At 38.7% G+C, this 24,817-nt stretch overlaps 1 protein-coding gene across 1 annotated transcript in view; it reads left to right on the forward strand.

The window, feature by feature from the left end:
* The window catches only part of LOC138864833 (uro-adherence factor A-like), a 33,514-nt gene extending 29,328 nt beyond the window's left edge, over positions 1-4,186 (forward strand). Inside the window, exons 3-5 of the mRNA XM_070133442.1 lie at positions 1,879-1,937; positions 2,100-2,104; positions 2,422-4,186. Of these exons, the coding sequence (XP_069989543.1) occupies positions 1,879-1,937; positions 2,100-2,104; positions 2,422-4,186 (1,829 nt within the window). The remainder of the gene's footprint in view (positions 1-1,878; positions 1,938-2,099; positions 2,105-2,421) is intronic.
* The last annotated feature ends 20,631 nt before the right edge of the window (positions 4,187-24,817 follow it).

Raw genomic sequence — 24,817 nt, forward strand, 5'->3', positions numbered from 1 at the left:
ACACACACACACACACACACACACACACACACACACACACACACACACATATATATATATATATATATATATATATATATATATATATATATATACATATATACATAAATACATATATACATACATATGTATATATATATATAGATATATAGATATACATATATATATATATATATATATATATATACATATATATATATATATATATATATATATATATATATATATATATATATATATATATATATATGTATATATATATATACAACAAGAGAGAGAGAGAGAGAGAGAGAGAGAGAAAGCAAACGAAAAAGACCTCCCCTCAAAATCATACACACACAAACACAAAACAAAACACGGAAAGCAACAACAATAGAAAAAGAGACACAAACAAGTAAGACAGAAATAAGATAACCAGACAAAGCCTAGTGAGAATTAACGATCTGAAACAAAACAAAAACAAAAGCAAATGAGACAAAAACAACAACTCTTTTGTCATGTCAAAAACATATGACATGACTTGACGGCGAAACCCTTAATTGCGTGTCATGTCTATATCCCCTTTTGTCATTATCCTTTATAGAATGGGTGCCACTTGACGAACAAACCAAAGAACTGATAATGGTGATAATGGTAGCTATGGCGGCGGTGAATAGGTAGTTGTGGTAAGAATGGTGATGATAATAATGATGATGATGATGGTGATGATAGTAATGATGATGATGATGGTGATGATAGTAATGATGATGATGATGGTGATGATAGTAATGATGATGATGATGGTGATGATGGTGATGATAGTAATGATGATGATGATGATGATTATAGTTTTAATGGAAAAGATGGTGAGAATGATGATGATAATAGTTTTAATGGTAATGATGATGGTAGTATAATAATGATAATGATGATAAACGATGATAATTTGTAAAATGATAATGAACATGACAATAATTACGATAGTAATGGTGATGAATATGGTGATGCTTATGATAAAATGATTATATTAATTCCGATAATGATCATGAAAATAATGATACTGATGATCACAATAGAAAAATAAACACTGATGATTATAATGATGGCAATAATAATAACATTTATAATATTAGTAACAATGACAATAAACAATAATAAAAAACAACAACAACATAACAAAATATAGAGAGAGAACCAAGAAAGAAAGAAAGAAAGAAAGAAAGAAAGAAAGAAAGAAAGAAAGAAAGAAAGAAAGAAAGAAAGAAAGAAAGAAAGAAAGAAAAAAGAAAGAAAGAAAGAAAAATAAAAAATAAAATGCAAAATTATTCATTACGGGCCAATCGCGTACCCCCCCCATGCCTCTCCCCCCGCCCCCCGTCCTTTCCCCCCCCCCGCCCCCCTTCCCCGCCCGGTCGAGAGCGAGCAGACTCGGCGAGGGTCGAGGGTCAGTCCTTCTCCGGTGACAGGCGAAGGTTGAGGGCGAGGTGAGGTGCTCCTCGAGGGGGACCTTTTTTCTTGAGGTTGGTCGAGGTCGCGTGTGGGGGGGATTCGGTGCTTGACGTTGGAGAGAGAGAGAGGTCCTGCGAGGATATATTTTGAGGATATTGTGAGGATATTTTTTGAGGATTTTGTGAGGATTTCGTGAGGATATTGTGAGGATTTTGTGAGGATTTTGTGAGGATATTGTGAGGATATTATGAGGATATTTTTTTGAGGATTTTGTGAGGATTTCGTGAGAATATTGTGAGGATATTTCGAGGATTTGTGAGGATATTTTTTGAGGATTTCGTGATATTGTGAGGATTTGTGAGGATGGTTTGAAGGTTTTGTGAGGATATTTTGTGAGGATTTGTGAGGATATTGTGAGGATTTATGAGGATTTGTGAGGATGGTTTGAAGGTTTTGTGAGGATATTTTGTGAGGATTTTGTGAGGATTTATGAGGATATTGTGAGGATGGTTTGAAGGTTTTGTGAGGATATTTTTTGAGGATTTTGTGAGGATATTTCGAGGATTTGTGAGGATATTTTGTGAGGATTTTGTGAGGATATTTTGAGTATTTTGTGAGTATTTTGCGAGGATATTGTGATACTTTGAGGATTTTGTGAAGATATTTTAAAGATTTAGTAAGGATTTGTGAGGATTATTTTTATGAGGACTTAGTGAGGACTTAAGAGTATTTTGTGAGGATTCTGTAAAGATATTTTGGAGGAATAGAGATAGAAAAGAAAAGCCTATAAAGGAGACAGAAATAAGGAAGAACACGAAAGGGGAGGAAGGAATAAAAGCGAAAGGAAAGAAAGAAACTGGAAGGAACAAGACGTAGAAAAACAAACCAGGAAGCGAATGAGGATCGGAAACATGTTTTCTTCTCTCCTTGTCTCCTTTTCTTCTCTCTTTCTTCTCATTGTCTCTTTCGCGCTCTGGACTCCTGGCTTCGAAGCTTCGTCTCGAGGTTCGTTACCTGTTCCGACTTCGGCTTCGTCTCGAGGTTCGCTTCCTGTTCCGACTTCGGCTTCGTCTCGAGGTTCGTTTCCTGTTCCGACTTCGGCTTCGTCTCGAGGTTCGCTTCCTGTTCCGACTTCGGCTTCGTCTCGAGGTTCGTTTCCTGTTCCGACTTCGGCTTCGTCTCGAGGTTCGCTTCCTGTTCCGATTTCGGCGTCGACTCGAGGTTCGTTTCCTGTTCCGACTTCGGCTTCGTCTCGAGGTTCGTTTCCTGTTCCGACTTCGGCTTCGTCTCGAGGTTCGCTTCCTGTTCCGACTTCGGCTTCGTCTCGAGGTTCGTTTCCTGTTCCGACTTCGGCTTCGTCTCGAGGTTCGCTTCCTGTTCCGACTTCGGCTTCGACTCGAGGTTCGTTTCCTGTTCCGACTTCGGCTTCGTCTCGAGGTTCGTTTCCTGTTCCGACTTCGGCTTCGTCTCGAGGTTCGTTTCCTGTTCCGACTTCGGCTTCGACTCGAGGTTCGTTTCCTGTTCCGACTTCGGCTTCGACTCGAGGTTCGTTTCCGATGACGTCAAGAAATCCGGTGACGTCAAGAAATCCGATGACGTCAAGAAATCCGGTGACGTCAAGAAATCCGGTGACGTCAAGAAATCCGATGACGTCAAGAAATCCGATGACGTCAAGAAATCCGATGACGTCAAGAAATCCGATGACGTCAAGAAATCCGATGACGTCAAGAAATCCGATGACGTCAAGAAATCCGATGACGTCAAGAAATCCGATGACGTCAAGAAATCCGATGACGTCAAGAAATCCGATGACGTCAAGAAATCCGATGACGTCAAGAAATCCGATGACGTCAAGAAATCCGGTGACGTCAAGAGATCCGATGACGTCAAGAAATCCGGTGACGTCAAGAAATCCGATGACGTCAAGAAATCCGATGACGTCAAGAAATCCGATGACGTCAAGAAATCCGATGACGTCAAGAAATCCGGTGACGTCAAGAAATCCGATGACGTCAAGAAATCCGATGACGTCAAGAAATCCGATGACGTCAAGAAATCCGGTGACGTCAAGAAAACCGGTGACGTCAAGAAATCCGATGACGTCAAGAAATCCGATGACGTCAAGAAATCCGATGACGTCAAGAAATCCGATGACGTCAAGAAATCCGATGACGTCAAGAAATCCGGTGAAGTCAAAAAATCCGATGACGTCAAGAAATCCGATGACGTCAAGAAATCCGATGACGTCAAGAAATCCGGTGACGTCAAGAAATCCGATGACGTCAAGAAATCCGATGACGTCAAGAAATCCGGTGAAGTCAAAAAATCCGATGACGTCAAGAAATCCGATGACGTCGAGAAATCCGATGACGTCAAGAAATCCGATGACGTCAAGAAATCCGGTGAAGTCAAAAAATCCGATGACGTCAAGAAATCCGATGACGTCGAGAAATCCGATGACGTCAAGAAATCCGATGACGTCAAGAAATCCGATGACGTCGAGAAATCCGATGACGTCAAGAAATCCGATGACGTCAAGAAATCCGATGACGTCGAGAAATCCGATGACGTCAAGAAATCCGGTGACGTCAAGAAATCCGATGACGTCAAGAAATCCGACGACGTCAAGAAATCCGATGACGTCAAGAAAACCGATGACGTCAAGAAATCCGGTGACGTCAAGAAATCCGGTGACGTCAAGAAATCCGATGACGTCAAGAAATCCGATGACGTCATGGCGACCGAAGACGTCAGCTGAGCCGATGACGTCACGGCGAGAGGAGAGTCCCCGCGTCCCGAGAGACATCCGGGACCTGGCGACCTCCTCCTCGACGCCCCCCTTCGTCGCCGCCCCCGCCCCCCCCGAACCCCCTCCCGAAGCGACGTCCGGCGACCTGGTGCTGACGGAGGACATCCTGACGGGGCTTCTGCGGGAGGTCGCGCTCTACCTGCGGGTGTCTCGGCTCCTGCTGGTGACGCAGCCGCAGTATGTCGGTAATTCCTTTAAATCTCTCTTTTTAATAAGTCGCCTGTACAAACACACACACACACGCACGCACGCACGCACACACGCACGCACATACACACACACACACACACACACACACACACACACACACATGTATATGTATATATATATATATATATATATATATATATATATATATATATATATATATATATATATATATATATATATATATATATATATATATATATATATATATATATATATATATATATATATATATATATATATATATATATATATGTATATATATATGTATGTATGTATATGTATGTACACCCACACACATAATCCCCTTTTCTCTGACATTTTGCCCATTTTCCAATTGTCTGCCCAGCTCATTTTGGTCTCATTGCGCTTCTCCTTATCCCTCTTTCTCTCCCCTTCCCTTTCTTATTCCCCTTTCTCTCCTCCTCCCTTTTCTTTATCTTCCTTTTTCATCTCGTCCCCTCTCTTTTCCCATTTTTTTCTCCTCGCTGTAAATCACTCTCTTCGTTTCTCCCTCTTTCCCTGTCCGTTCGCTTAGTCAAAATACATCATCTCTCTCTTCCTCTTTTTCTAGTCCATTACATCTCCCATCTCTCTTTTATCCCTTTCTTTCACTCTCTCTTTCTCCCCCAGCATTGGTCAAGTACCCTGAACTCTCTCGCCCTAATGTGACCTCGCTTCTCTCACCTTGACGCAATAAAACTAATGCATTGTCCCATTATCACTAAGGGAATTGACTGCAGGGAGGTGTGACGTCACGGATCCTTTTGTCTTCTTGGTACAAAGCAAGCAATTGGGGCCGAGTGTTCTGTGCTTCCGTCGAAGTGCATGTATGTATGTATGTATGTATGGATGTGTTGCAAATTCACAAGCTCTCGTAACGACGCGTATATACTTAAATCTAAAAAGAGATATTTGGTTGTTTTAAGCATGATCAAACTTCTAAATGGGTTTATAACAATCACAGAATATGATTGGAAAAGGCGTTAATCATAAATGAAATTGATATAGTTACACTGTATTTCTTAAATCTAAAAAGAGGTATTTTGTTTTTTAAGCATGATCACATTTCTAAATGGGTTTATAACAATCACAGAATATGACTGGAAAAAGGCGTTAATCATAAACGAAATTGATAGAATTATACTGCATTTCTTAGATAAGAATGACTCACTAAATTTCAGTATAATAGGTAGTGAGAAACAGCAAGAAATAGACTGATAAAAAGAATGGTATTGATAATGAATAAAAATGAAAATATGGATGAATGAAGCATGAAATTTTGATTCTTTTACGTTCAACTTAGAATGGTTCAGCTATTGAAGAAATTCCAGATAAAAATAGCAGCTAAATGTTGTGCATCGTATTTGCATATTTTTTTCATTCTTGTAATATTACCTCCGTGAATGTTTAGCGAAGCGATTTGTTCATAATAGAATTATGAAGAAGAGAAAGAAAGAAACAAATGTAGAAAAGCCACAATTAAACTACCTGTTATGAGGGATTATTTATCATGATATTAATTTGTTATGAATTATTATCAACAGTAGTTAGGAAGAAAGGGATAGAAAAAAAACATCATTGTTATTATTATCATTATCTTCATTAATATTATTATCACTGTATTATCAATAAGAGAGAGAGAGAGAGAGAGAGAGAGAGAGAGAGAGAGAGAGGGAGAGAGAGAGAGAGAGAGAGAAGAGAGAGAGAGAGAGAGAGAGAGAGAGAGGGAGAGGAGAGAGGGAGAAACATTATCTTCATCATTCCCGGGGATACTTGGCGCAACATCAATGCCGGAGTAATAGTAAAGAGAATGATGCAATAGTGAATGACATGGGGGAAGCAGGAAGGAAGGAGGAGGAGGAGGGGGAGGAAGAGGGAGAGGAGGAGGAGGAGGAGGGGGAATGGGTGTTAGGGTGGCTGTAGGGTACGTGTTTGTTTGTTGGTATATACATGTATATATATACATATATACACATACATATATCATAACACATACATACATACACACACACAATCTCACCACCAGCACACTGCACAGACCCGAACACAGACACACATGCAATCGTTTAGTATTCGTTAAAATTTACATCCTCGTTACTCCCTCCTGTGAGGTCCTAAGTGCATAATTGTCTAAGTGTTTTAGAAAGGAAATGATTCACATTATTCATAAAATCGATGCCAATTTTCGTGTAGAAAGATGGTGCCTGTAATTTGTATTGTTCATTTCTTCTTCTCTTCCTTTCTTTCTTTTCGTTTTGTTTCTTTCGCAATGTTGTTTTGTTTTCTTGATTTTTTTGTTCCAGTGACAGTTTTTTTTTATCTTTGAGGAGGAGGAGGGGGAGGAAGAGGGAGAGGAGGAGGAGGAGGAGGGGAGGGAGGGAGAGGAGGAGGAGGGAGGAGGGGGAGGGAGGGAGGAGGAAAAGGAGGAGGAGGAGGAGGAGGGGAAGGAGGAGATGGAGGAGGAGGAAGAGGAAGAAAGGAAGAAGAAAAAGAATGATAATGATAAGAAGGGGAAGGAAAAGAAAGAGAAGAATATGGATAGAGGGAAAAAAACGAAGCAAAAGATACAGGAGAACGGGGAGAAGGAGGAGTAACAAGAAGAAGAACAAGAAAGAAAAAGAAAACGAAAATAACAAAAAATAAGAGAACTAAAAAAAAAAAAACGAAACAAGAAAGAATTATGACGATGGAAATCATAGTGATGATATTGAAGGAGGTAATAAAAAAAATTAATAAAGTTATCCAACCGACGAAATAAAGGGAAAAGTCATATACAAATAGAAAGAAAAGAGAAAAAAATAATTATAAAAAAACACGAATAGATAAACAAAGATAAAAAAAAAGAAAATCTGTCACAGAAACAAAAAATCAAGAAAACAAAATAACATTGCGAAAGAAGCAAAACGAAAAGAAAGAAAGGAAAAGAAGAAGAAATGAACAATACAAATTACAGGCACCATCTTTCTACACGAAAATTGGCATCGATTTTATGAATAATGTGAATCATTTCCTTTCTAAAACACTTAGACAATTATGCACTTAGGACCTCACAGGAGGGAGTAACGAGGATGTAAATTTTAACGAATACTAAAGGATTGCATGTGTGTCTGTGTTCGGGTCTGTGCAGTGTGCTGGTGGTGAGATTGTGTGTGTGTACGTATGTATGTGTTATGATATATGTATATGTATATATGTATATATATACATGTATATACCAACAAACAAACACGCAACGTACCCTACAGCCACCCTAACACCCATTCCCCAAACACAAACACACAAAATGCTTACATTCACAACAAAACACAGTCACAGCGAGAATATAGCACGACTATACGGTGTTCTAAAACCGCAGAGAAACACTGAAGGTATTGAAAACCTTAATTGAACCAGGTATCATTATGGGATCTAATACTCATTCATCTGATAGGCGGCGAGGCTTAGAAAATCATTAATTAAAACACATTAAATCTGCATACATGGGGTATACCAAAAGGTGCGGATAGGGTGAGAGAGAGGAAGGAAGGAAGGAAGGTAGAAAGAAGAAGAAGAAGAAGAAGAGAGAGTACTTGGGTTTACAGCGTACTGTAATAAGAGCACACACACACACACACACACACACACACGCACACACACACACGCACACACACACGCGCACACACACACACACACACACACACACACACACACACACGCACACACACACACGCACACACACACGCGCACACACACACACACACAAATACGCACACATACACACACACACACACACACTCTACACACAGACACATTGGAACAGATAACAATAACATTCACAACAATTGAATTATTCCAAATAATAACATAAGCAGCACACGGACCTCACAAGCTAAACATATATTTTCAGATGTTTGTCTTGCTTTCATCGCAAACAAAAGCAAGTTACGATCTTAATTTCTCGAGGGACTTGTTTCGGTTGACTGAATGGAATTATCGGATAGACAAAAGAGAGAGAGAGAGAGAGAGAGAGAGAGAGAGAGAGAGAGAGAGAGAGAGAGAGAGAGAGAGAGGCAGATAGATAGAGAGAATAATCGAGAGGCAGATAGATAGATAGATAGATAGATAGATAGATAGATAGATAGATAGAGAGAGAGAGAGAGGGAGGATAAGCGAGAGGCAGATAGATAGATAGATAGATAGATAGATCGAGAGAGTGAGAGCGAGGAAAGCAAGATTACTTTTTTTTTTTTTTTTTTTTGTTCTTTCTTAGGGGAGTAATACACATGTTTGTATTGCGTGAGTTTGGTCTGCGTGTGTAAGTTTGTTCCAGTTTGTTTGTGTATGTATGTGTGTGTTGTGTTTGTATGTGAGTGTGTTTGAGTTGTGTTTGTATGTGTGTGTTTGTGTTGTGTTTGTATGTGTGTGTTTGTGTTGTGTATTTATGTATGTATATGTGTATTTGTATTGTGTTCGTGTGCGTGTGTATGCTCATAGGCTTACTATCCGTCCGTGGGGGTGTGTACGCATGTCTTCATATGCGTACATGCGTAAATACTCACACGGACATGCACTCACTTATTCACTCGGACCTCAGCCGGGGTTGCATGCATTCCTGTGCATTCCCTGCCTTCACAACCCTTTACCAAACTCCTTATCATTATCTCGAACATCTCTTTTATTACACACGATAATCTGGTCTAATAAATCATCTTTGGGATTGAATACTTGGGACTGAGAGGGAGGGAGGGAGGGAGAGAGGGAGGGAGGGAGAAAGGGAGGGAGGGAGAAAGGGGAGGGAGAGAGGAAAAGGGGGGAGAGGGAGGAGGGAGGGAGAGAGGGAGAGAGGAGGAGAGGAGGGAGAGAGGGAGGGAGGGAGAGGAGGAGGAGAGAGAAGGAGGGAGGGAGGGAGAGAGGGAGAGAGGGAGAAAGGGAGGGAGGGAAGAGGGAGGAGGAGGGAGAGGGAGGGAGAGAGAGAAGAGGGAGGGAGGGAGAGAGGGAGGAGAGGGAGAGGGAGAGAGGGAGGGAGAGAGGAGAGAGAGGGAGAGAGGGAGAGAGAGGTGGGAGGGAGAGAGGGAGGTTAGGGAAAGAGGGAGAGAGAGAGAGAGAAAAGAGAGAGAAAAGAGAGAGAAGAGAGAGAGAGAGAGGGAGAGAGAGAGAGAGAGAGAGATAAAAACAGATAAAGATAAAGACAGATAGACAGATAAATAGAGATAGAGAGAGAGCGCGAGCACGCCGAAGATTTTCATTATCTTTCGCAATATCATAAAAATCCTTAATTATCCACAACTTTTCGACAACTTCCCCTTCGTGTTTCGTTCTTGTTGACATTGATTTATCGTCGTCTTTTTTTTTTTTTTGTCTTTGTGTGCGTGTGATTAGGCTTCGCTCAGGATTTGTTTGGGGGGAAGATAATGCTTAAAGATGAGTGGCTGAGGGAGGATGAGAGGTGGAGGTTGGTGTCATTTTGGGCTATTTTCGGTTGATGTTTGGTGGTATTGTTGGCTTTGTTGACATTTTGGTGTATGGGTGTTGGGGGCGGTGTCTCGTCTCATGTGCAGGGGTGGTTTGTTATGACTTTTCTTTCTCATTCATTCTTTGTTCTCTTTCTTTTCCTCTCTGTTTTTCTGTCTCTCTTTCATTCAGTTTTACTTTGTCTTTCTCTCTTATTCGTTATCTCTCTCCTCTTCATCTCTTCATCTCCCCCTTCTTCCCTCTTTCTCTCACATATTTTCTTCCCTTCCTCCTTCCTTCCTATTTTTCATCAGCCTTCATCTCCCCTTTCTCCTTCCCTCTCTTTCTTACCTCCATCCTTCTCTCGCCCTCTTCATCTCCCTCCCTCTTCCCATCCTTCCTCCCCCCATTCTCCCCTCTCTTCCTCTCTCTCTCCCTCCTCCCCCCTCCTTATCCCCATCTTTCCTGCCCTTTCCTCTCATCCTTCATTCCCTCCTTTCCCACCTTCCCTCCCCCCCCCCTTCTTACCCATCTTCTTCCTCTCTCCTTCCACTCCCTTTCAATACCCCCATCCCCTTTCTTCTCACCCTCCCTCCTTCCTTCCCTCCTTCCACCTCTCTTCTTCCTCTCTCAATCCCTCCCTTTCCTTCCCCACCTCCCTTTCTACTCGCCCTCCCTCCTTCCTTCCCACCTTCCCTTTCCCCCCTCCCTTTATCCCTATATATCTACCTATCCTCCCTCGTCAATTAACGCAACCTACAACCCTTTCAGACAAATGCACACAGCTGGCTCGCGTCCTTTACCTCCACCACCTGCCCACCACCTGTACGACGGCCCTCGACCTCACCAGCTATTACCATTCTCTCGTTTTCCTTCCCGTAAGCCAGGTGAGTTAATTCTATTTACGTTTTGTGAGTAATTCACTGTACTGAATCTTATCTGATTTATGAGGAAGTGTGAGGAATGTGGTGAGTGTCCTTATATCCTATTAGATGTAAGTTGGTGTTCAAAGGATTTCAGACTTTTTTCTGATATAGATATATTTTCTATTTCAAAAGGTATGTGTCGATTTGCAAGAGTTCAAGATTCTTATCCTTTCTTTGGTATTTTTAGTTTGTACACACACACATACACACACACACACACACACACACACACACACACACACACACACACACACACACACACACACACACACACACACACACACACACACACACACACACACACACACACACACACACACACACACACACAAAATACTTGTTGGTCTAACACACCCAGATCCAAAACTAAGATGACGCACATTCATACTTTATGTTACACAAAAAGAAGAAAACTACAGGGAGGACATTTTATTGTCGTTTTTTTTGTCTTTATCTTTGTCTATCTGCCGATCACAAGAGGAAAACGTGGACAGCAGTTGGAAGACACAAAAGAGAAAGAGATGTCAAGGTAGCAGATAGTCTTTATTTATCTTTTTTCCCTTCTTTTTCTCTTTTTTTCTTCTCTCCCGCTCCCTCTCTTCCACCCTCCCCCCTCCTTCTCCCTCCTGCCCTCCCTCCCTCCCTCCCCCTCTCTCTCTCTCTCTCTTTGTCTCTCTCTCTCTCTCTCCCTCTTCTTTTTCTTCTTCTTCTGCTCATTCTCTGAACTCTATATAATGTAAATTACCTGGCACTCTAGTCCCTAACAGCGCCAGGGAATGCCAACGAGTTTTCCAATACAAAGATCACGCCTTTTTATTTATTCATTTATTTATTTATTTATTATTATTATTTTTAGAAGATTGTTATGATGCAAAATGACGATTTCTGCGACTGGATCTTGACCATAGAATCCCGATGACCACGAAAACAACAGAAACAACAGCAGTAATAACACCGACAACAGAGATAATCCAAACGTCAAATACATATATAATAATAACATAAACGCTGATGATCATAACAATATTCCAGTCGTTGGTCCAGTACAAAAACAAACAAACAAAACAAAAATCATCGCTGAAAATCCTCACACAAAACAAGAAAAACAAAGAGAAAGAGAAACAAAGAAAGTGAGAAGAGGGGGCGTGGCTATGGACGCAGAAGGTGCTGTTTCCCCCTACACATAAATCATGGCTTTCGACACAATATTATTTGGGAGAGATCCTTGAGGAGAAGTAGTCTCATTTGCATAAATTTGTATGAATCGTAGAAGGTGTTTTTGTCTCCGAATTTTTCAACAGGTGAAGGGGACAGGAAAGAAAAGGAAGGGGGGTATTTATGCATAAGTTTTGTAAGGGAAAAAAACATCCTTTTTAAATAGATTCTGTGTGAAGTGACATTGATCTCTCTCTCACTCTCTCTCACTCTCTCTCTCTATCTGTCCCTACCTCCCTCCCACTCTCTCTCTCTCTCTCTCTCTCTCTCTCTCTCTCTCTCTCTCTATCTCTCTCTCTCCCTCTCCCCCCCTCTCTCTCTCTCCCTCTCTTTCTTAGATTTTCAGCAATCGAAGGAAAAAGTTTTTTTATAAGTGAGAATTTTTTCTTTTTTCACTTGAGATGTCTCATTCTCTCCGGCTATCTCTATGGGTGTTTTTACCTTCGCTTTTCAATGCCTGGGGGGGGGGGATGAAAGGAGGAAGGGGGTGGGTTTTATATATAGGTTCTGCAGGCGAAAAAACATATATTTTTTTTCTTCTGTTCTAAATCTCTCTCTTTTTCCAGCCCTCTCCTTCCCTCCCCCTCTCTCTCATTTTCTCTGACTGTCTGTCTCTGATTATTTGCCTCTTTCTAAATGCGTGTGTGTGTGAGTGTGTCTGTGTCTGTTTTTCTCTCTTCCTCCCTGTCTCTCCGTGTTTCTGTCTGTTTCTCTCTCTCTCTCTCTCTCTCTCTCTCTCTCTCTCTCTCTCTCTCTATCTCTCTCTGTCTCTTATTCTCTATGTCTATCTGCTTTTCTCACTGTCTATCACTGTCTTTCCCCGTCCATCTCTCTGTCTCTCCACCTCTTGTTTGTGCTCTCGTCCTCAAGGCAGCCAGGGATGTGTAAGTGAAACGCGGGGTCTGGGCCGTAGAGTTATGCATATAGAGTAACTGTGGTCATGCTGGCGTTCATTTGTTATATCATGCCTTTAGTGCTGTTTTGATTTTGTTATGATATACTAAACATTTTTTATTTATCTATCTATTTGTTTTTTGTTTTTTATCTTGTAACTGTTGGACGTCAAGATCTTTTAAGGAAAAATTAGAATATGAGAATACTGGATTGTAAAAAAGCATATGAAAAAGGAAATAGACAAATATGATAAATATTTATATGTACAGAAACACACACATAGTTATAAATATATAAATATATGCATGTATAAATCCATATACATACATGCATACAAACGTACATACATGAATGCAAACACACACTCACACACATACACACAAATATACAATATATACATAAGACAATGTGGAGAGAGAGAGAGAGAGAAAGAGAGAGAGAGAGAGAGAGAGAGAGAGAGAGAGAGAGAGAGAGAGAGAGAGAGAGAGAGAGAGAGAGAGAGAGAGAGAGAGAGAGAGAGAGAGAGAGAGAGAGAGAGAGAGAGAGAAACTAAGAGAATCATAGATAGATACCACAGAAAAAGTAGCTGAAGAAGATCGAAAAGAATAGACATAGGAAAGCAAAAGAACAACAAAATACAAAAAAAGCAGAAAAAGAAAAAAAAGAAAGATAATATATAAAAAGCCAAGTATTTCTAACGAAGATGTAATCGAAACCGGTTAAATGCATATCTCTCTCTTCACTCTTCATACTCTTTCTACATGAATAGATACGGTTTGTGTAGAGTGTAGAAAGTCGATAAGTATATTAATGTATTTCCAGGCCGCCTCTCACCCTCCTTGTGTGGATTAGCTGTTGTATATACATCGCCGTTCTTGAAGGTATATTGGCTGCGGTAACTGAGAGGGTTGGGGAGAGGAGATAGAGAGAGGGAGAGAGACAGGCGATAGAAAGGAAGGAAGGAGAAAAGAGAGGGAGAAGTGAGGAGTCGATGACAGAGGGAGGGGGTGGGGTGGGGGTGGGGGTGGGGAATTCTCTCGTGTTTCTCTCTCTCTCTCTATCTATCTATCCGCATTGTATATTTTTTTTTCTGTTGGTCTGTCTCTTTGTCTGTCTGTTGGTCTGTCTCTTTTTGTTTTCTTCTGTCCCTGTCCCTCTGTTTTGTTTTTCTCTCTCTGTCTCTCTTTTTTGCTTCTCTCTCTGTCTCTCCCTACTTCTCTTTCTCTCTCTCCCTTTTTACGCCTCGCTCGTTTTCTCTCTCTCTCTTTCTCCATCTTTCTTTATGTGTATATTTGTGTGTGCGTGTGTTTACACACACAAACACACACACTCTCACTCTCACTCTTCCTCTCCTTCCCCCTTCCCCCTCAAACCTCACCTTCCCACCCCTCCCTCCCTCCCTCCTCCATATTCTCTCCTAATTTCAAGTCCACCGCAACAATAACTATTCAGAAACAACAACAGCAACGAAAATCTGTATTTATCTTTAATCATCATTCTTTGCAAAGTTTTGTTTGTGTTCCTCATCGGACTTTCGTTGAGTTTCGAATGCGTCGTTCGATTATTTTCACCGTGGGAATGAGCGCGGGAAATCGGGCCGTTGTTGACACCGTGTTATTCTCACCGTATGTATAAACTACCTATGATTTTTATAAGGAATTAATCTGTGATTGTTTTAACGAATTATTATAATCAATCATTAAGTGTCATTGTTAATATTTTTTTCATCATTATTATATTTGATTATCTGTGTGTTACGTGAATAATGACTTTTAATTTTCAAATTGGAATGAATGAATAACAATCTGTTGCATAGATGGTAAGTAATGGAAACTGCCTAAAATACCGAGAATGATAAATAATAAAGGAGTGGGAAGAGGAACATTGGAAAACAATAGGAAATCTCTCTCTCTTTTCATCTCATTTTCTATTTCTCTCTCTCTCTTTTTGTCTTTCTGTCTCTCTCTCTCTCTTCTTCTCTCTCTCTCTCTCTCTCTTTGTCTTTCTCTCTTTCTCTTTGTCTCTGCCTCTGTCTCTCTCTGTCTCTATCTCTGTTTCTCTCTCTCTCTCTCTCTCTCTCTCTCTCTCTCTCTCTCTCTCTCTCTCTCTCTCTCTCTCTCTCTCTCTCTCTCTCTCTCTCTCTCTTTCTCTCTCTCTCTCTCTCTCTCCCTCTCTCTTCATTAATCCATGCATATTTTTCTCTCTTCTGCCCTTTGTCTCTCAATCGATCTCTTTCTCTACATATCGTTTTTCTCTCTAGCAATCTTTCTCACTCTATTCTGTCTCCTCTGTTTCTCTCACTTTTTTCAGTTATTTCTTCTTCTCTCTCCTCTATCTCTATCACAACTCTCTCTATTTTCTTTCTGTCTGTATGTCTGTTTCTTTTTGTAGAAGAAGAAGAGAAAGAGGAGGAGGGAGAAGAGGAAGAGGAAAGAAGAAGAGGAAGAGGAGGAAGAAGAAGAGGAAAAGGAGGAAGAAGAGGAAGAGGGGGGAAGAGGAGGAGGAAGAAGAGGAAGAAGAAGGAGAGGAGGATGAAGAAGAAGAGAAAAATAGAGAAAAAATGGAGAAAAACAAAAAGAGAAAGAAGAAAAGAAGAAACTGATGAAGAAGAAGAGTAAAACATAGAAGACGAAAAAGAAATGAAAAGAATCATAAGAAAAAAAAACAATAATAATGCCAGCAATACTAAGAGGAAGAAGGAAGAGGAAGAAGGAAGTGAATAAAAAATGAAAGACAACGTGACAGCAGGCAACTCGACTCCGCTCTCGTGACGTCACAGCGCTCGTTAACGCCGACACAGGATCCACGAATTGCGTTTTTATATCTCTCTCGTGACGTCATCGATCTTCCGTGTGGCTATTTAAACAGAGTCCCCTGTGACGTCATATATCAGTCTGTCACCCTTACCCTGTGATGTCATATGTGTATTTGGCGAAGATGTTTTTTCTCTGTGATGTCATTCGATTTTTCATGTGAAGTCATCAGTAACTTTCATTATATTATCGGTTCATTTTACAATGTTCTTAAAGACGCCTCTTATTTCCCTAAAAACTTTTATTATTTACAAAAGAACTTGAATACTTCTGTGATGTCACCAGACTTCCTAATAGACATCATAAACGTCTTGTGTGACGTCATCAATTATCCCCTGTGATATCATTATCTTTCATGACGTCATATCCTCTCCGACGTCATGATCCACCCCTCGTGACGTCACTAATCCCCATCCACCGCAGGAGGGTTCATGACGTCATAGCTACCCTCTCTGACGTCATGATCCACCTCCCGTGAAGTCACTAATCCGCATCCACCGCAGGAGGGCGTGGAGGGCGCGGCCGCCGTGATGGAGGACCTGGCGAGGGCGGAGGAGCAGGAGGGAAGGACCAGGGCCGCCCACGTGGTTCTTCTCTTGCCCGCCCACGCCCGCGCTCCCAGGATCAGGAGGAGGATGAATTACCTGGTCGTTCAGCCTAAGGTGGGTGGGGTTGGGGTGGGGGAGGGGAGGGGTGGGGAGGGAGGAGAAGGAGGGAGGGAGAGAGAGGTAGGGAGGGATAGGAAGAGAAGGGAGGAGGGAGGATTGGGGAGAAGAGGGGAGGGAGAGGAGGGAGGGGAGGATTGGGGAATGAGGAGAGGGAGAGGTGAGGGAGCAGAGAGATGGAGGAGGGGTAGGGAGCGGAGGAGGATTGGGAGAATGAGAGGAGGGGAGGGAGAGGTGGAGAGGGGAGTGAGATGAGGGAGGGGTGGGGAGGGGAGTGAAAGGAGGGAGGGGAGGATTGGGAGTAGAAGAGGGGATAGGAAGGGAGGGGAGGAGAGGAGAGGGGTTATGGAGGTCGAAGGAGGGGAGGGAGAGTGAAAGATGAGGGTGGAGGAATGGCGGAGAACGAGGAGGGGAAAAGGAGGGTCGAGTTCCTAGGAAGTGAAGTAGAATAGTGCAGGGATTGGTTGCGGGTTTGGTGAAGGGAGGTGGGGAGAGAGTGAGGAGGCGGGGGTTGAAGGGTGGAGAATGCAAGGAGGAGTGAGGAAGAGGGAGAGCGAAGGAGGGAGTGAGGAGTGGAGGGAAACAAGAGAACGAGGAGGAGGAGAAGATAAGGGTGGAGAGTAAGAGAGCGAAGGAGGGAATGAGGAAGGGTAAAGAAAGAAGGAGGGAGTGAGAGAGGGTAAAGAAAAAAGGGAAAGAGAGGAAAAAGGGAGGGTAAAGAGCAAGGAAGAGAACGAAGGATCTGGTGAAGGAGGGAGGGGTGGGGGACAAAGGGAGAGAAATGAAAAGGATGTTTATTTATCCAACACTCGAGAAAATGATTATCCCACGGTAGCTATCACCTTAATAACATTTACATATCAAAAGTAAAATACCCTTTATTTTCCTACAGCTTACATTATCGAAATAAAAGTTCTAAGTGCAATTATGTTATATCATTATATCCAAGATTTCATGAGTAAAAAAAAAAAAATAAATAAATAAATAAAATAAATAAATAAATAAATATTAATAATCATAATGATATTCATACTAACCACTACTATATAAACTGTAAAAGAAATTATTATGATAATGGTAATTCCAAATTAACACTCAAAGATCTAACAACCTAGGCATCTTTCTCTCTCTCTCTCTCTCTTCCTCTCTTTCTTTCTTCTATTCTCTTACCTTTCCTACTCTCTCTCTCCCGTCTCACCTTTTCATCTCTCTCTCTCTCTCTCTCTCTCCTGTTCCCTTTCTGCCACCCACTCACTTCCTCACCCTTCCCCCCCTCCCTCCCCTCCTTCCATCCCTCCCCCTCCCTCCCCCTCTGTCCTTCCGCACCTTCCTACCCCCTCCCTCCCTTTCATCCCTCCCTCTCCCTCACCCTCTGTCCTCCCCACCCACCTTCCTACGCCCTCCCTCCCTCCCCCTCAACCTTTTTCATTAGACCAGCCCCCCAGGACACCCTATTAACCCCAATCCTTTTATCCTTCCGCGGGAATCTCACCTCAACTCCCTCCCCTTATCCTCCTCCTTCTGCCTCGCCTACAGGAGAATCTGCTGGAGTTCCGGGAGGTGTTTTCCTTCGCCGAGGAGTCCCAGGGACGGCCGGCGGCGGAGGAGGTGGTCGGGGCGTGGTCTCCTGAGGGCGGGGCGTCCTTGGGAGTCCACAGGGGGAGGAATATGGTCGCACCAAAGGACTTCGCGGGGAATTCTGTTCGCGTGGCGGTCATTGAGGTAGCTGTTGGTCTTGTTGGTCGTGGTGTGGGTAGTGTTAAGGCCCGTCTTTTGTTTTTTGTTGTTATCGTTATCGTTATTTTTATCATCGTTATCATCATTATAATCATCATTATTATTGTTATTGCTATTATCATTGTTATTATTATCTTTGCTATTTTTATTATCATTACCATTATTATTATCATCATTATTAATATCATTATCATTAATATTATAATTATTATAATAATCATCATTTTGTATTAATATTATTAGCATTGTATTATTGTTGTTATTATCATTACTATTTTTATCATTGTCATTATTATTGTTATCATTATCATTATGACTATCATATTATGATAATAGTTATTTTGGCTATTGATACTACTCTTATCATTATTCTTTTTTAGTTATTATCATTGTTGTTATTATTATTATTATTATTATTATTATTATTATCATTTTTATTTCTATTACTTTTTGTTCTAATTATTATTGTCATTATCATTATCATTATTTCTGTTCTTACTATCAATATTATTATTATCATTATCATTATCATTATTAGTCACTGTTATTATAACTATCATTATAATAGCAACAACAATAATAATATGATAATGACACTAATAATAATAATTATTATTATTATCATCATTGCTATTATTACTATTTTTATAATCATTGTTATTTTCATTACTATCATCATTATTGTTATTACCATTATCATCATCACTATCATTATCATTATTATCATTATTATTCTAATTATTATTATCATCATCAACAACATCATTATTGTTATTATGATCATCATTGCTAATATTATATTTATTGTTGTGGCGATGAGAATGTGAGAAAAGGAAGATGGAATAGAAAGAAAGAATGAAGGAGAAGAGAGAGAGAGAGAGAGAGAGAGAGAGAGAGAGAGAGAGAGAGAGAGAAAGAGAGAGAGAGAGAGAGAGAGAGAGAGAGAGAGAGAGAGAGAGAGAGAGAGAGAGAGAAGAAGAAGAAGGAAAGAGAGACTAAAGAAAAAGAGGAACAAAGTAAATGAGAGGTAGACGGAAATATAGGAATAGAGGGAAAATAATTGTCTGAAACAACAGATGAAGGAAAGGGGGAAACGAAAGAAATGAAAAGGAGAGAGTGGAAGAATGATAAAAAAGAAAGGGAAAGAGGAGGAAAAAAGGACAGAAGAAGATTGACAGAAGAAGAAGAAGGAAAGGGAGAAGAGATGGAATAAGAAAAGAAGGAGAGGCAAATAAAGAGGAAAAAATATGAGAATGAAAAAGGAAAGGGAAAAGATAAGATAAAGGAAAAAGGAAAATTCGATGAGAATAAAAAGGGGGAGATGGACAGGAAGAAGCAAAAAAGAGAAACCAAGGGAGTGGCATAGAAAAAGAGAAGAGTGAGAAGATGGGAAGAAGGATAGGCTGAAAGAATAGGAAAAAGAGAAAGAAAAAGAAATACAGAAATGGATGGAAAAGGAAGAGGAGGGATAAAGAAGAAATAAGGAGAATGACACACCGAAAACGAAGAATGTAGGGAAGAGGAGAAGGAGAGGGAAGGGGAGAAGGAAAGAATGAGAAGGAAGAAAGAAAGGAGAGGGGAAGGTAGAGAGCAGGGGGGGGGGGTAGAGGATAGAGAAAATGGGGAGAAGAATGGAGAGAAGATGGGAAAGAGAGACGTAGAGAAGAGAGGAGAGAGAAACGAGAAGAAGAAGAAGAAGAAGAAGAATAGGAGAGAGAGACGTAGAAAAGAGAGGAAAGAGAAACGAGAGGAAGAAGAAGAAGAAGAAGAAGAATAGGAGAGAGAGAGAGAGAGAGAGAGAGAGAGAGAGAGAGAGAGAGAGAGAGAGAGAGAGAGAGAGAGAGAGAGAGAGAGAGAGAGAGAAGGGAGAAGAGTGGGAACTATTTTGGGAGTTATTTTGTCACTAAATGCCATTTGGTTAGGCTTATTTTTAGAGATGTTTTTTTTTTTTGTGTGTGTGTGCATGGGATTTTATACACTTTATTGTGTATGTGCGAGTATGCACACACACACACACGAAAACATACATAACTATGCTTTTGTGTGTATGTGTGCATGCGTATCTGTGTATCCATACACAATATGCTGTTTATAATCACACGAACACACGCACACACACACACACACACACACAAATATATATACACACTTGTGTATGTGTGTGTGCCTTTATATTCACATGTATACATTCATATCTTCATATGTATATATGTATTTTCGTGTATATATTTGTATGTATATAAGACACTTAATTATGTATAAATAAAGAAATATATATAGGTTGATAGATAGATAAGAGAAACAAAACGGAAAACAAACATAATGAAAATCACCTTAACACTCACATATAAAACGAAGACATAAAAAAACCCACAGAATTACATAAAACATGCATGAAAACCAACCCCCATTTTTACCATAGTCTCCCTAACAACAAATTCCGTTTTCTCTAATGTCGCGACTCCCCCCCCCCCCGGTAGAATCCCCCATACGTGCTTTTCAAGATGGACGACAAAGGAAAATTACAATTCGAAGGTTTTCTCGTCGACATCATGAGAATCCTGGAGCGGCAACTGAATTTTCGGTTAGTGTGAAATTATGAGTTTGATTTTAACATAGACTGTGCATCCTAATGTTAATATTATCGTTATTTTTCTTCTTTTTATAATCATTGGTATTATCATCGTTATCATTATGATTATTATCTTATTTTATTTCTTAGTATCATTATCATCATTATTATTAATATTATTTTTTTTAGTATTATTGTTATTATTATCATTATTGTCATTATTATCACCATCATCAACATTTTCATTATCATTACTATTATCATTATTACTATCATCATCTTATCATCATTATTAGTATGATCTTTATCATCATCATCATTATTGCTATTATCATTATCATCATTGCTACTGTTACTATCACCATTCTTATCATGATTATCGTTATCATCATTATCATAATAACCATCATCATTAGTATCATCATCATTACTACCATCATTATTGCTATTATCAATGTTATTATCATTGTTATTATTATTGTTATCATTACTATTATTATTATTGCTATTACCAATGTTATTATTATTGTTATTATCATTGTTATTATTATTGTAATCATTATTGTTATTATCAATGTAATTATTATTGTTATTATTATTGTTATTATTATTGTTATTATCATTGTTATCATTATTGTTATCTTTAATGTTATTATCATTGCTATTATTATTGTTATTATCATTGTCATTATTATCATCATTATTGTTATTTATAATGTTATTATCATTATTACCATCATCCCCATTATCACCAATACTGTTATTATCGCATCCGTGTCTCTCCTCTTTCCTCTGACGCAATCCAAACGGACCCAGTTTGACCTCGTCTTGAAAACGCTGACTCTGTTTATGTTCTTTATCCATTTATGAGGTCAAACCAGGCTAGAGGGCAGAGCAGGGCAGCTTATCGTATAAACCTCTTAGGCTTTTTGATAAGAAGATTCCGTCAATGAATAAGTAAAATGTTTAGAGATTGTGATAATGTTCCTTCCTTCACTTCGGGATAAGGGTGATTGTGTTTATTTTGTATTTTTTTTAGTGTAGATAAATGAAAATAAGATATTCGTGTGGGATTTATATGTTTTTTAGTTTTTATTTATTTTTTTTTTATCTTAATCTCTTCTTTGTAAAGTGTGGATTTGGTATGTTTTTTTTTTATTTTATTATTATTTTTTTATTTTAATATCTTCTACGTAAAGTTTGTTTTGGCTTTTGTGAGTTATTGTTATTGCTAATCTTAATTTAGTTTCTGTATTCTGTGATTTACATATTCCTTGAATCCTCAGTCTCTCTCTCTTATCTCCTTTATCTTGATTTCTCTCTCTTCCTTGTCTCTCTTGTCTGCATTCTGTTATTCTTCTGTTTCTTGAATCCTCAGTCTCTCTCTCTTATCTCCCTCTTTATCTTGCTTTCTCTCTCTTCCTTGTCTTTCTTGTCTTCATTCTGTTATTCATATCTTTCCTTGAATCCTCAGTCTCTCTCTCTTATCTCCCTCTTTATCTTGATTTTTCTCTCTTCCTTGTCTCTTTTTAATGTTTCTTTTACTTCCATTTCTCTATCTCTAGTCTTTATCAATTACTTTCTCAGTTTCTCTTCCATTATCCTTCGTTAATCTGATAATTAATCCTTCACTTATTTCTCCATTTTATCATTTATTATTTTTTTTACCTCTTTCTTTAAGTCCTCTTTTATTTCTGTTCTTCCAGATCTTAATTCATCCCAATCTTCTCTTTATTCGTCCTTTACCTTTGATTATTACTTATATCTATTTGTTCATTATTCTTCATTTATTTCTGTTTATCTATTATTCATCTTCTCTCTACATAACATTCATTTATTTATTCCGTTAATTAATTTTGTCTTCATTTATTATTCTTTTTTCTCTACATCTCGTTCATTTATTTATTCCATTCATTATTTACTCTTTATTTATTGTTAGTTTTCCTCTATATCTCCTTCATTTATCCTTTTTCTCTTTATTCATGTTTCATTTTTTCGTCCACATGCCATTAATTTATTCATTTCATTTTACCATTTCTCTTTCTTCATTATCATTTATTTTTCTCTACAGATCATTAATTTATTCATTTCATGTATAATTTTTCAGTATTTATTTTTCATTTTCTTTCTCTATCAGTCATTCATTTATTAATTTCATTTATCATTTATCTTTATTAATCATTTATTTTTTTTCTCTACACATCATTCATTTGTATCCTAATCTCCCTTATCCTTCCCTATCCATCAAGTGTATCCTTGTCAGAAGGGAGTAGGATATGATTTTAAATTCTTGTAATTTCCCTCTTTTATCAATTAATTTCTATGCATTTTGATTTATGTATCTATTACTAATTCCTATTCTTGTTATTTCCCTCTTTTACCAATTAATTTCTATGCATTTTGATTTATGTATCTATTACTAATTCCTATTCTTGTTATTTCCCTCTTTTATCAATTGATTTCTATGCATTTTGATTTATGTATCTATTACTAATTCCTATTCTTGTTATTTCCCTCTTTTATCAATTAATTTCTATGCATTTTGATTTATGTATCTATTACTAATTCCTATTCTTGTTATTTCCCTCTTTTATCAATTAATTTCTATGCATTTTGATTTATGTATCTATTACTAATTCCTATTCTTGTTATTTCCCTCTTTTATCGCTTCATTTCTATGTATTTCTCGTTGATTTATGTATCTATTACTAATATATATTTTTTCATCATTCATCATCTTTATTCCCTCTCATTCGTCCTTTATTCATATCTTTATTTCTCTTTTCTTTTCGTCTTCCTTTTATCCATCTCTTCCATTTTCGAATGGGATGAATATTTTTTTATCAGTGGTTTCACTTTTTATTCATTTATCTCCATTATTATCTTTAAGTAAACTCAGTTCATCTTTCACTTTTTCATCCTTCATTTATGTCTATTTCCCGTCTTTATCACCTCCTTTCCATCTCCCCTTCAGTAGCGAAGGGAACAATAGTTTGAAACGTCATTTCTTGTTATCTTTGATGTTTATCATTCTGTCTCCTTTGTTCCTCCTTCACTGATTTCTCGTATTATCTCTACGTTCTCTTTATCATGTGTATATTTCTCATTTATCAACCCTTTTTTATTTCCCCTTCTGGATCGTCTGGAAGGAGAGTTATCACCGTTATGTCTTCTTATCTTCGACATTTGTTTTCTCTTTCTTTATCCATGTTTTTATTATTCCTTCTTCATCACCCCTTTCTATCACTTTTTTAATCATTCGTATTTTATTCATGTCTATACCTCTCCCTTATTACCTATTTCTATATTTTTTTAAATCCTTTATTCTTGTCTGTGTCTCTCTTTTATCACCCCTTCCTATTTTTCTCATCTTTCATCCTTCATCCATTTATCTCTTTATCTCTTTTTCTATATATATATTATCATCCTTCCTTTATTCCTGTCTATACCTCTCATTTATCACCTATTACTATAATTTCTTTTATCATTCTTCCTTCCCCTTTGTATGAATTCCTCATTTATCAAATCTCTATATCCCTTTTCAGGAAAAAAATACGTTATTTATTCTCTCTCTCTTATCTCTCCTCCTTCGTTAACCTGTCACTTCATCCCTCACATAATTCTTCATGCATCTTTCATCATTTTTCCTTTATTCATGTCTATATTCTCCCTTTATCAGCCCCTTTTTTATGATTTTCTTTATTTCATCTTCCACCACACGTTTATACCTTTCCTTTATCACCTTCCATCTCTATCCTTCTACCATCCTTCCTTCTCTAATCTCTCATTCCATCCTTCCTTCCCTTATACATTTTGTCCCTCCCATAATCCTTCACATTCCTTTCATTATTCTTCCTTTATTCATGTCTATACCCATCCTTTATCACCAACTTTTTATGATTTTCTTTCTTTTCCCCTAATCCTACACAAATCTTTGATTATTCTTCCATTATTCATGTCTATACCCATCCTTTATCACCCCCTTTTTATGATTTTCTTTCTTTTCCCCTAATTCTTCACATTTCTTTCACCATTCCTTCTTTATTCATGTCTATACCCACCCTTTATCACCCTTTTTTTATGATTATCTTTCCTTTTCCTTAATCCTTCACATATCT

The sequence above is a fragment of the Penaeus vannamei genome, chromosome 18 (genome assembly GCF_042767895.1).
Source record: "Penaeus vannamei isolate JL-2024 chromosome 18, ASM4276789v1, whole genome shotgun sequence".
In the NCBI taxonomy this organism is placed as follows: domain Eukaryota; kingdom Metazoa; phylum Arthropoda; class Malacostraca; order Decapoda; family Penaeidae; genus Penaeus; species Penaeus vannamei.